The following is a 13,378-nucleotide window of genomic DNA, read 5'->3' as shown; positions in this document are numbered from 1 at the left end:
AAAATGTGTAAAAAAAAAAAAAAAAAAAAAATATATATATATATATATATATATATATATAATTATTATTATTATTATTTATTTTTTTTAATGAATGCTGTTCTTTAGGATCCTGAAAAATATGTATCATGGTTTCCACAAAAATATTAAACAGGGCAAATGTTTTTAACACCGATAATAATAAGAGATGTTAATTGAGCACCAAATCCGCACGTAACAATCATGTTACGTTGAAGACTGGAGTAATGACTGCTGAAAATTCAGCTTTGCATCACAGGAAAACAATACATTTAAAAAATATTTAAATAGAAAACAGTTATTTTAAATTGTAGTAATATTTCACAATATAACTTTTTACGGTTTCTTTGATCAAATAAATACAGCCATAGTAAGCATAAGAGACTTCTTTCAAAAACATAAAATCTTACCAACCCCAAACATTTGAACTGTAGTGTATATATAAAATACATTCATTTATACTACTTTGTAAATATAATTGTATACAATACAGCTATATTATGCATATTATATATTAAAAGACCTTGACAAGAGGTGCTCTCACATTTAAAATACAGCCATAGTAAGCATAAGAGACTTCTTTCAAAAACATAAAATCTTACCAACCCCAACCATTTGAACTGTAGTTTATATATAAAATACATTCATTTATACTACTTTGTAAATATAATTGTATACAATACAGCTATATTATGCATATTATATATTAAAAGACCTTGACAAGAGGTGCTCTCACATTTTCAGTTATTTTAAATTGTAGTAATATTTCACAATATAACTTTTTACGGTTTCTTTGATCAAATAAATACAGCCATAGTAAGCATAAGAGACTTCTTTCAAAAACATAAAATCTTACCAACCCCAACCATTTGAACTGTAGTTTATATATAAAATACATTCATTTATACTACTTTGTAAATATAATTGTATACAATACAGCTATATTATGCATATTATATATTAAAAGACCTTGACAAGAGGTGCTCTCACATTTAATTTTTGCAAAAACAGAATCCAAAAGAAACCTACAATAATTAGTTTAGCAAATAACAAATATACATTTTCTGCTTTTAAATGTTTAACAAAGATGTATTTGGAGGTGAAATGCTACTTGTTGAGCTTTCAGTCTTTAGTGCACTTTCGTTTATGGTGCTGTAACTGTATTTTATTGCTTTGTCCAATATGTACAGTAATATTTACTCAACTGTTAACCATGTTAACCATTAATCCCCAGTGTTGAATTTGTTGATAGCTTTATATATAAGATAGAAATTGTACTTTTAAATCTGGGTTGGCAATCTAACTGAGATAAAATTTACATGTATCTCCTTGTGATCCCCAGACTGAACTAGTTTCCAAGGTGGAGAAGATGCGTCAGAGTATCCTGGAAGGTCTGAACTTCTCTCGGCCACCCCAGCCGATCGCATTCCCCCCTCCACCTCCACACGCAATGCCTTTCTACCCCCCCAACAGCACCTTCTACCCTCCACCTCCTCTGCCCCCACTGCAGGCTAGAAGCAGGGGCATGCCTGGTAAGAATGATTGTTAGACTGATTGGCAAACTTAAGCAAAATACCAAACAGCTTTTCGTTAGTAATTGATTATTAATTGATTATAGTAATTCATTATTGATTTGAGTTTAGTTGTGAAAACATTTAAACAAAAATAATACTCTTTTAGAAGTAACGTGTTAATACCAGGTTTACTACTAGGTTGTAAAAGTGAGAAACAATTACTGAGTGGTTTTGTGAACTTGGTCAATCGATTCTTTGCTAGGGGTGTGCGATATGTGTCATCTGCGATAATGTCTTAATTGTTGTTTTAACGATGTGTGATTTGACATTATCGAGTATTTTGCAAAAACCATGCCCCTATTATGGATTTTTGAAAATGACCTTTCATGCAGTGTGTAACACAGCTCTAAGTGAATGAAAACATCCTGCAAAGTTTTAAATCTGAAAGTGCACCGTGTATAAAGTTATTGTCTCTCAAAAGAAAGACACTCTGAGTCATTGAAACTAGTCGTTTTTAAAACCAATCCCAAGCTGTTTCATGTTGACGTCAACATGAAACATTAGTATATTGCCCACCCACTTGTAGGTCTTTTCGCGTTGGTCTGAATGAAAAATGCAAATTCATTCTTTGCCACTAGGTGCAGCTTTTGGAGCGGTAAAAATAGTGGTTTCCCCAGTAACGCTGTACACAAAGCAGCACTGCGCTCACAAACGCTGCTTTATCAGGCATTACAGGCAAATTAGTGGTGGAAACTGTGATTCGTTCATTTTCAGTTCGTTCACCAAAATGATTTGTTCACTGATTCGTTCAGTGACCATTTCTTCAAGTTACATAAATATGCCAGCAGGTGGCGAAACAGAGTGTCTTATGTGTTATGTCTTAAGTAAACAAACGTATTTACTTGTTACAAAAAAGTGAATTATTAAAATTAGACAATTAAAATGTGTGCATAATCTACTCATTAAATAAATAAAGTCTAAACTTGTTCAGATGACCAAAGCACAAGGTTTTCTTGCATAATTAACATTTTAATTGTTTGGTCAGACATTTACATATTCCTAAATCGGGGTTTAAATGTGGAGTTATGTTCTGTATGCTAAATATGAATATATAAACAAGCGTATGTGCACAGTACCTATAACTGCGCTTTGCATCCGCTTTCTGCTGATTGCTGATCAAGATTGACTCGCATGCTAAATGGCCGACTGACCTGGTACACATTCATTTCATTCCCGAACGACATGTACCAGTTCATTCAGCTCGTTCACGAACGACATGTACCAGTTCATTCAGCTCGTTCACGAACGACATGTACCAGTTCATTCAGCTCGTTCACGTACAACATGTACCAGTTCATTCAGCTTGTTTCACGAATGACAGGTACCAGTTCATTCAGCTCGTTCACGAATGACAGGTACCAGTTCATTCAACTCGTTCACGTATGACATGTACCAGTTCATTCAACTCGTTCACGAACGACATGTGCCAGTTCATTCAACTCGTTCACGAATGACATGTGCCAGTTCGGTCATTTCGTTCACGAACAAGATCTCTCTCGTTCGGAGTCAAAAGAAACTCATTCAGTGAAGGGCGTATTCGTTCACTTCATTCAACAAATCACATGTTCTGTCACATCTCATACTCGAAGGCTATTGGCTCGAGGTTTAATCATTATTTGACAGGATGAAACAGTCCACAGAGCTACCTGGTTCACTGAGCTGCACATGCACTGCTAATAGCACCATGCTGCTCTGGAGGGTGGAATTTCAGTGAACGAGAAATATGAGTCAATGGATTACGTGAACGAGAACGATTCATTCACCTAAAAGATTCATTCAAAAAGAACGATTCATTCACGAACATAACATCACTAAGGCAAGATGAAATGAAAATGAGACCAATCGGACCAATCATTGCAGATTAGCGTCACGCAAAGGAGGGGTTTGGAAAAATGAATCGTTGAGTGAATCGTCTGGGAGTCGTTGAGCAAGTAAGGTAAAAATAATTGCATATTATAAGACAATGAAAGTGGTTTTTTGACCTTGCATGCATGTCAACCTGTTGTTGGAGACTCCCAAAACCAAAAATATGAACCTTTCATTACCCATAATAGGGGCACTTTAAAACACCCAAAGAGTGCATTTCACGCATTATGTGAAGTCTAGACTTGTGTGCGTTTAGAGTGAGTTCTTTCACTGCATGATTCAGTCTATAAAACTACATTTAGAATGATCACAAATTCAAGATATGGGGGCAGAAAATGTATATATATTTATACCACTTCATATAGTTAATCAATTTTACACTAAGTTTTTTTTTGTTTGTTTTCTGCAAAAATTACCATAATTACAAATGTGATTTGATTTTTTACAATTCAATAAACAAGAAGTTAATTAAGAGACTTACGTTTAAGACACCATATTGCCTGTTTTTGCTCTATTTCGACAACAAAAATAATTCCAAACAGTCACAGCACTGTTTTGTGTCTCTGTGCAACATTAAAGTGTTTCGTTCCTGAATGAATCAACCGTTTCGGTTCAATCGCAATGACTCGCTTATTAACAGTGACTTGCTGCCACCTACTGGCAGTTTTAATTTCACATTTAAAGTGTCTTTTAATTTTTTTAATAATTTCAAATATCAGTATTCAGTGTTTTATGTTTTATTTATCAAAACATTATTTATGCATTTGTGACTGCAGGTTAAAACATTAATGTCCTGCATCAAACAGTGTGTAAATACATCTAAATGCCACTTCAGATGCAGATTCTGACTGTGTTTCCTCTGCATTGCAAAGGTTAATTTTGTTGATACTGATTTAATTTGCTTGGTAACAGCCCAAATGTCTTATTATTCTAATTCACTGATTAAATGTAAGAATTTGATTCAAAAGATAATGCACTTTTAGAAAAAAAAGGCGTTATAAAGGTAAAAATGCCCATAAAATGTAAAAATCCCAAACAAAGTAGTTTCGCTTTCACAACGAAACACAGCGTCACACACGGTGAGCTAAGTGAGCGGAGGCCGGCAGATTCAACGAAGGTGCGGCCGGAGGGCTTGCGGCAACTACATGTGACGACCCCGGGCTGGACTCCGCTTCGTCCACAGTGAAAACCGATCTGGTGATCCACAGCGCGAAGTTGATGTATTTCCTCAGCGACGAACATGGATCAGCTCTAGGCATGACGAAGCGGATATCGTCCTCTTTTGGAAGGCCAAACAAAGTAGTTTCGCTTTCACAAAGAAACACACAGCGTCTTCATGACATGGCGGCAGCAACAATACTACAGCGAGAATAAAAGTTACACCTTCTTTCTTTGCGTGAACATTTGGGCGGCGTTATGCAAATCTTCCCACATCGTAACGTAGATATGTGGGGGCGTGTTAGAACGAGCTGTTTTAGGTAGGCGTGGTTGACTCTTAACTTTTATAAAGAATATCTCTTTGGATTTGAGACACTAGTCTTTGCAACTTTACAGATTAAAGAGCTTCTCTTTTCAAAAAGAAAGAAAAAATTGAAATCGCACCATATGACCCCTTTAAAACTTACTGGAAAATATTAATTTCTATCAGTGTGAAGTTGAACTTACCACCACACAGAATATGAAGAATATCAAAAGCTTTAGGAGTCAGCTGTTCACGGTAGTCCTTAAGATACTAGCACAATAACACACTTAGCAAAATATTGTCTAATTATCGTTATTGATAAAATCCCAGTAAATATCGAGATATAATTTTTTGTCAATATCGCACACCCCTATTCATTGTGAAGATCTGGCTCAAAATACATTCCTCTCTTAAATGTGATTAGCTGAAGCAGCTAAACCTGTTTGATTGGACTTTTAAGGATGGAGTTTCTTAAGAGTTATTAAAGTTAATTTCATTCCTCTCAAGTGGGGCTTCAAGCCATCCCCTCACAGGGTGGTAAGCTTGAGATTGCAGGCACAGTGGTGGGTCAATGGGCTGGTAGTCGTCGTGGAAGAGGAAGAGCCTCGTTTCCCATACAGGTGGTGTCAGTTGGTGGACCAACCAGAGGGTAAGCATTACATTTTCAATCATTTTTTTACTGCCAGTTTTTATAGATAAATTCTTGCATTGACATATTTGTAATTGTCTGTCCTGTAATATCACGTTTAATACTTTTATATTTACTCTTAGTAATGCTTCTCTTAGCCCTACTGTATTCTAAATTGACTTACTTGCTCACTCATTGTGTTTTTTTTTGATAATTTAAATTGATTGCTTTTCTTTGAACAGTCGTCCAAGAGTTGTGATTTCTACTCCTGTTATAAGGACCTTTGGTCGAGGAACCAAATACCACAATAGAGGGTTCAAGAGTCAGGGAACATACCAGGTGAATCTTATTGTTTCCTACATTTTAAAATAACAAGAATACATATGCCGATGTTCAAAAATTTGGAGTAATGGCTGCTAAAAAAATCAGTATAAGCCATCACAGAAATAAATTGTTTTAAAAGATACTAAAATATAAATCAGTTATTTTAAATTGTTTCATAGTATTACTGTATTTTTGATCAAATAAATGCAGCCTTGGTAATGCAGCATAAGAGACTCGTTTCAAAACCATAAAAAAAAATCTTACTGACCACAAACTTTTGAATCATAGTTTATCAGTTCCTGCAGTCACATGTCCTGGGTTGTATGATTACGTCATTAAAATGCAGTGTGTGGTTATTCTTCAAAAATCAGTGATGGCATAATTTTTGATTGGATTGATGGAGACTGACAGTAAAAAATGTTGCAAAATTAATTTTAACAGAGCAAGCCTGCATATGCTGCCTCAACCGATGAAGTGATAAAAGACAGAATGGAGCCGAATTTGGTGACCAAAACACCACATCTGCCCTTAGAAGGGTCCACAGCAGCAGAGAACGGCTTGGTGGAGGGTAAAGAGGCAGACCAGCTCAATGGGAACGAAGGGGAAAGTAGGGCTACAAACCAACCTGAAAGTGCCTTTAGCAACGATTCTAAAATGTGCAATACTAATCCTCATTTAAATGCACTAAATGAAGATGGCGAGGGCTGCAGAGATGAAGCTCTGGATGCCGCTGTCTTAAAAACAGAAGAGTAAACCTATTTTTATAGAGAGGGTGAAGGTTGATGGAAGGTTACGTGTTAAGGAATATCTGGAAGGATGGAAGACCTACAGTTGGTGTACATTTTTTCCTCTCCGAAAGCGATAAATGAGGACTTAACGAATTTTTGAAATCCCTCTTCGACATCAGCGAGTTAAAACCACAAAATAACAATGAGGAAACCTCTCGGTACAACATAGATATACAAGTCATATAGAGAATCGTACCAGTTTAATGATGAAAGACGGTGTTCTCCCTCATCAATGATATTACGTGTTTCAAAACTGGTTACATTAAATTATTTTACTTTCTCGATGAAATGCAGAAATCGAAATACCGATTTTCATTTGCCAGTCTTTTAGTTTTAGTAAGTTGAGATTCAAGGACCATATATATATATATTTGCCATTGTAATTGAGTTTGTATTGTCACAGTAAATGCCTTTTTATTGTTTGAAAACGTAAAACTCACGATTTGAAAGACAAAACCAAGAACGCATTTCTCACGTGTTGTCACTGTGAGTTTACTTGTGTTTTAAATGTGCGGTTGTTTTGACATTGAGTAACTAGTATTACTGCTGCATCTTAAGTTCTGATGATTTTAATATGCCATATATTAGCGATTATAGGTAATGTCAAGAAATGGTTAGACCGATCTCACGAGTTTCAAATTAGCTCTTGAAAAAGTCTCTTTCCGTGTCAGAAAATGCCATGCATCAGTGGTTTGTTGAATCAAACTTAGCACATTAGTCAACTGTCTCAGCTAAACTTTCTGCATGGCTCACGATTAAAAGAAAAAACAAACAAACAAAATGGTGTGTAGTTATAATGCATGTTGTCCTATTTCTTCCTTCATTACAAATACCGTGCCCATCTGCAAAATTTTATAAAGCTGATAATCAGTAATAGTCCTATAAAAGGTGTTAATGATTAGTCAGTAACTGATTTGCGCTAACCTTAAGTTTATTATTTCTGTGATTTATTGACCTCTGTTGTATTTACTCCAACATTATCTAGCCACTTTAAATATTGTTAATCCTGGTGTACTCATCACTGTATACATTATTGTTCTCTGTTGCTGTTTTCCGTATTCATCCTAGATAAAAAAATCGTTAAAAAAATGGCTTCGATCTTAAATCCTCCCCCCTTTTCTTAGCTCAGAACAAGTTTTGCGAAACGTTTGACCCTCCCATTTGAGAATTTAGCCTAAGCAAGTACACTTGTAATCATTTTGATGTTTACTTTAGTGTTTTCAGAATTTATAAACGTACTTCTAAATGAGAATCATTACTTCTCCATCTAATCCTGATGCTTTTCATTGCACATTAGTGATCAGAAATATGGTGTATTCCCCTCAGTCCCCTGCCGCAAGTCTAAGTAGGTTACCTTGATGTAAGTTGATCGGAGTTTCTTCCTAACTTATGGCTTGTAAAAGAATGAACTACTGTTGGGTTTGAGTGACTGTTGATGGTTTGTGGTGTGATGTATTTGAAAGAAAAAGAATGCAACTTACAATGCTTAATAAAAGTCTTTATTCTTTTAGAATAATTTTTGTATATGTGTGTTTTTAAGTCAAGTCACCTTTATTTATATAGCGCTTTTAAAAATACAGATTGTCAAAGCAACTGAAAAATGAGTGTTTACGATTGTCCTTTTGCATTATTGACACTAATTTCCTAATTAATAATTTCCATTAGGAAAATAGTGTGTCAATAATGCAAAAGGACAATAGTAAACACTCATTTTTCAGTTAAAGACAGTTCATCATTGAATTCAGTGATGTCATCATCCAGCTCAGTTCAGTTTAAATAATATCTTTGCAATCAAGTCAACGATATCGCTGGAAATGAAGTGTCCTCAACTAAGCAAGCCAGACGTGACAGCGGCAAGGAACCAAAACTCCATCGGTGACAGAATGGAGAAAAAACCTTGGGAGAAACCAGGCTCAGTCGGGGGGCCAGTTCTCCTCTGGCCAGATGAAACCAGCAGTTCAATTCCAGGCTGCAGCAAAGTCACATTGTGCAGAGGACTCAACTGGATCCTGTGGTCTTGTCACGGTGGCCGTCTGAGACGAGGTCTTTACTGGGGATCTGTATCTGGGGCTCATCTAGTTGTCCTGGTCTCTGCTGACTTTCAGGGCTGTAGAGGTCCTCTCTAGGTGCTGATCCACCATAAGGGTTGATGGCTTGTCATCTCAAACTTTCCTCAATTTCTACTACAAGTTGCACATGCCTTTTTCTATGCTATCACAGTATTACAGCTTTGCTACACCATGGGGATGTTTTCGGCCCCCTGCTGGAGAATAAACTGTCAAGTCATGATCTTTAGTAAAAGCTCCATGAAAACAGCAATGTTCGATAACAGGGTTTCTGCAGGTTTCAAAATGGTCTTAAAGAGTCTTAATTTGCCCTTCCATAAATTAAGGCCTAAATTCATAAATTCAGTGCACTACTTTATTGCATGCAAAACAGTGTTATTGTTTTTCTTTTTTCTTTTCCTGTACAGTTATATTAGCGTCCTTAAATCAAGATGCATTTACTTAAGATGCGAATTGAACATCTGATGTCTTTTCTTTTCCTGTACAGTTATATTAGTGTCCTTAAATCAAGATACATTTACTTCAGATGCAAATTGAACATCTGATGTCTTGGTTTGGAGAGACTGAAAACAATTATTTGAGCTTATGCTAAAAACAAGAACAAACATCTATCAATGGGGTATGAAAACTTGTTTTCCCTTTGAATTAAGTTGATTTATCTGAGCCCACTGGCAGATATTTGTTGTTGTTGTAATTATAAACTCACTTTTTGATCAATTTTTCATAAAACAAAACTTGTGAATGTATCTTGATTTAAGGATCTTTAGACATTTGCACTAGAAAATAAAAATACTACGGAGCCCCTCACATGACATGCAAGACAAAAAAAAAGAAATTGTGCGCACGATTTACTAATTCGTTCCCTCAATGTACTAAAACGTGCACATGATTACTATTTTGTTCCCTCAATTTGCTAAATTGTGTGCAGAATTTACTAATTAATTATCTCGATTTATAAATCATGTGCACAATTTATAAATCGAGGGAACGAAATAGTAAATCGTGCCCACGATTTAGCCTACTATTTTTTTCCTGCATGCCATGTGCGGGGCTCCATAAAATACTTTTTTTTTTTTTTTTTGCAGTGTGATCACATTTTGTTGGAAGTTGTATTTTCAAACTTTGAAGCATTGCTAATACAGGACATTTACATTTAGAGATCATATTGATGTATTGTTCAATTGTCTTTACTTGGTCTTAAAGAGTCTTAAAAAAGGTCAAGTCTTACCTTTGCAAAACCTGGAAAAACCCAGTATAAATATAAAACATGTATTTTCAAACTTTGAAGCATTGCTAATACAGGACATTTACATTTAGAGATCATATTGATGTATTGTGTTCAATTGTCTTTACTTGGTCTTAAAGAGTCTTAAAAAAGGTCAAGTCTTACCTTTGCAAAACCTGGAAAAACCCAGTATAAATATAAAACGTAGTAAATATTTTGATAATTAAAAAAATTTGAATTACTGACTTATTTTGTATTTTGCAAACCAAATGGCTATTTTAACTTGGTTTCTTCCTCTTTTTCTGAGTTTGACTTTGTGGCAGCCCTGAGAACCATAAAAAGTTGTGACATTTAGCACACTGAGAGGTGGAAGTCTGAACACTACAGCAAATCTCTATCTCAGACCATCTAGCACCACCAATAGGTCAAATTTGCTCTTATGTTTCAAGTTGAAACTGAACTGTGTGAACACAACTGACCAATTTTGATTTTAATATTCACCTAACGATATACAGGTGCATCTCAATAAATTAGAATGTCATGGAAAAGTTCATTTATTTCAGTAATTCAACTCGAATTGTGAAACTTGTGTATTAAATAAATTCAATGCACACAGATTGAAGTAGTTTAAGTCTTTGGTTCTTTTAATTGTGATGATTTTGGCTCACATTTAATAAAAACCCACCAATTCACTCTCTCAACAAATTAGAATACTTCATAAGACCAATAAAAAAAACATTTTTAGTGAATTGTTGGCCTTCTGGAAAGTATGTTCATTTACTGTACATGTACTCAATACTTGGTAGGGGCTCCTTTTGCTTTAATTACTGCCTCAATTCGGCGTGGCATGGAGGTGATCAGTTTGTGGCACTGCTGAGGTGGTATGGAAGCCCAGGTTTCTTTGACAGTGGCCTTCAGCTCATCTACATTTTTTGGTCTCTTGTTTCTCATTTTCCTCTTGACAATACACCATAGATTCTCTATGGGGTTCAGGTCTGGTGAGTTTGCTGGCCAGTCAAGCACACCAACACCATGGTAATTTAACCAACTTTTGGTGCTTTTGGCAGTGTGGGCAGGTGCCAAATCCTGCTGGAAAATGAAATCAGCATCTACAAAAAGCTGGTCAGCAGAAGGAAGCATGAAGTGCTCCAAAATTTCTTGGTAAACGGGTGCAGTGACGTTGGTTTTCAAAAAACACAATGGACCAACACCAGCAGATGACATTGCACCCCAAATCATCACAGACTGTGGAAACTTAACACTGGACTTCAAGCAACTTGGGCTATGAGTTTCTATGAGCTTCAGACTCTAGGACCTTGGTTTCCAAATGAAATACAAAACTTGCTCTCATCTGAAAAGAGGACTTTGGACCACTGGGCAACAGTCCAGTTCTTCTTCTCCTTAGCCCAGGTAAGACGCCTCTGACGTTGTCTGTGGTTCAGGTGTGGCTTAACAAGAGGAATACGACAACTGTAGCCAAATTCCTTGACACGTCTGTGTGTGGTGGCTCTTGATGCCTTGACCCCAGCCTCAGTCCATTCCTTGTGAAGTTCACTCAAATTCTAGAATCGATTTTGCTTGACAATCCTCATAAGGCTGCGGTTCTCTCGGTTGGTTGTGCATCTTTTTCTTCCATACTTTCTGTTAACATGCTTGGATACAGCACTCTGTGAACAGCCAGCTTCTTTGGCAATTAATGTTTGTGGCTTACCCTCCTTGTGAAGGGTGTCAATGATTGTCTTCTGGACAACTGTCAGATCAGCAGTCTTCCCCATGATTGTGTAGCCTAGTGAACCAAACTGAGAGACCATTTTGAAGGCTCAGGAAACCTTTGCAGGTGTTTTGAGTTGATTAGCTGATTGGCATGTCACCATATTCTAATTTGTCGAGATAGTGAATTGGTGCGTTTTTGTTAAATGTGAGCCAAAATCATCACAATTAAAAGAACCAAAGACTTAAACTACTTCAGTCTGTGTGCATTGAATTTATTTAATACACGAGTTTCACAATTTGAGTTGAATTACTGAAATGAACTTTTCCACGACATTCTAATTTATTGAGATGCACCTGTATATTCATACACACAGTTGGAAGTCCAAATTTTACATACACCTTGCAGAATCAAGGTGTTTCAAATGCTCACTGATGCTCCAAAAGGAAAAACTATGCATTAAGAGCAGGGGCTGAAAACCTTTTGAATTTGAAGATCAGGGTAAATTTAACTTTTGTCTTCTGAGAAACATGTAACTATCTTCTGTAGCCTCTGAAGGGCAGGACTAAATGGAAAGAAAATATGATATTTAGGCCAAATTAGAAAAATGTAAACATCTTCATTCTGTTCAAAAGTTTTCAGGCTCTTGATGCATTGTTTTTCCTTCTGGATCATCAGTGAGCATTTGAACCTTCTTGTAATAGTTGCATATGAGTCCCTTAGTTAGTCCTCAGAGTGAAAAGATGGATCTCAAAATCATACAGTCATTGTCGGAAAGGGTTCAAATACACAAAAATGCTGGAAAACCAAAGAACTTGTGGGACCTGAAGGATTTTTCTGAAGAACAGCAGGCAGTTTAACTGTTCAGGACAAATAAGGGACTCATGAATGTCTTCTGAGAAACATGTAACTATCTTCTGTAGCCTCTGAAGGGCAGGACTAAATGGAAAGAAAATATGATATTTAGGCCAAATTAGAAAAATGTAAACATCTTCATTCTGTTCAAAAGTTTTTTGATGCATTGTTTTTCCTTCTGGATCATCAGTGAGCATTTGAACCTTCTTGTAATAGTTGCATATGAGTCCCTTAGTTAGTCCTCAGAGTGAAAAGATGGATCTCAAAATCATACAGTCATTGTCGGAAAGGGTTCAAATACACAAAAATGCTGGAAAACCAAAGAACTTGTGGGACCTGAAGGATTTTTCTGAAGAACAGCAGGCAGTTTAACTGTTCAGGACAAATAAGGGACTCATGAACAACTATCACTAAACAAAAAAAAACACAGCTGAGGATCATTCAGGTAAGCAAACAGTATTAAAAATGTAAACTTTTGAATGGGGTCATTTATATAAATTCAACTATTATTTTCTTTTGTGCACTATATGTAAACGTCTTTTATGTGAAATATCTTATTCAGGTCAGTACTAAATAAAAAATAACATGCATTTTGTATGATCCCTCTTATTTTGGTAAAATTAAGATTTTGCAGATTCTGCATGGTGTATGTAAACTTTTGACTTCAACTGTGTGTGTGTGTGTGTGTGTATATATATTATAATTATTATTATTACTACTATTTTTTTATAACACTGATGTATCATTTTGCATCATTTCGACCATGCTCTGAGGACACGTTCTTAAAAATGGTTATAACTTTTGATTAAATGTGACCCTGGACCACAAAACCAGTCTTAAATCGCTGGGGTATATTTGTAG

General features: G+C 35.9%; 1 protein-coding gene across 1 annotated transcript in view; it reads left to right on the top strand.

The window, feature by feature from the left end:
* The window catches only part of LOC107581418 (constitutive coactivator of PPAR-gamma-like protein 1), a 24,482-nt gene extending 16,969 nt beyond the window's left edge, over nt 1-7,513 (top strand). The window contains exons 12-15 of the mRNA XM_016266979.1: nt 1,361-1,550; nt 5,428-5,569; nt 5,791-5,887; nt 6,314-7,513. Of these exons, the coding sequence (XP_016122465.1) occupies nt 1,361-1,550; nt 5,428-5,569; nt 5,791-5,887; nt 6,314-6,625 (741 nt within the window). The 3' untranslated portion in view covers nt 6,626-7,513. The remainder of the gene's footprint in view (nt 1-1,360; nt 1,551-5,427; nt 5,570-5,790; nt 5,888-6,313) is intronic.
* Nucleotides 7,514-13,378: the final 5,865 nt, after the last annotated feature.

The sequence above is a fragment of the Sinocyclocheilus grahami genome, unplaced genomic scaffold (genome assembly GCF_001515645.1).
Source record: "Sinocyclocheilus grahami isolate Dianchi unplaced genomic scaffold, SAMN03320097.WGS_v1.1 scaffold3.1, whole genome shotgun sequence".
Lineage (NCBI taxonomy): Eukaryota > Metazoa > Chordata > Actinopteri > Cypriniformes > Cyprinidae > Sinocyclocheilus > Sinocyclocheilus grahami.
Note: the sequence above shows the minus strand (reverse complement) of the source record. Positions and strands in the feature narration are given on the sequence as shown.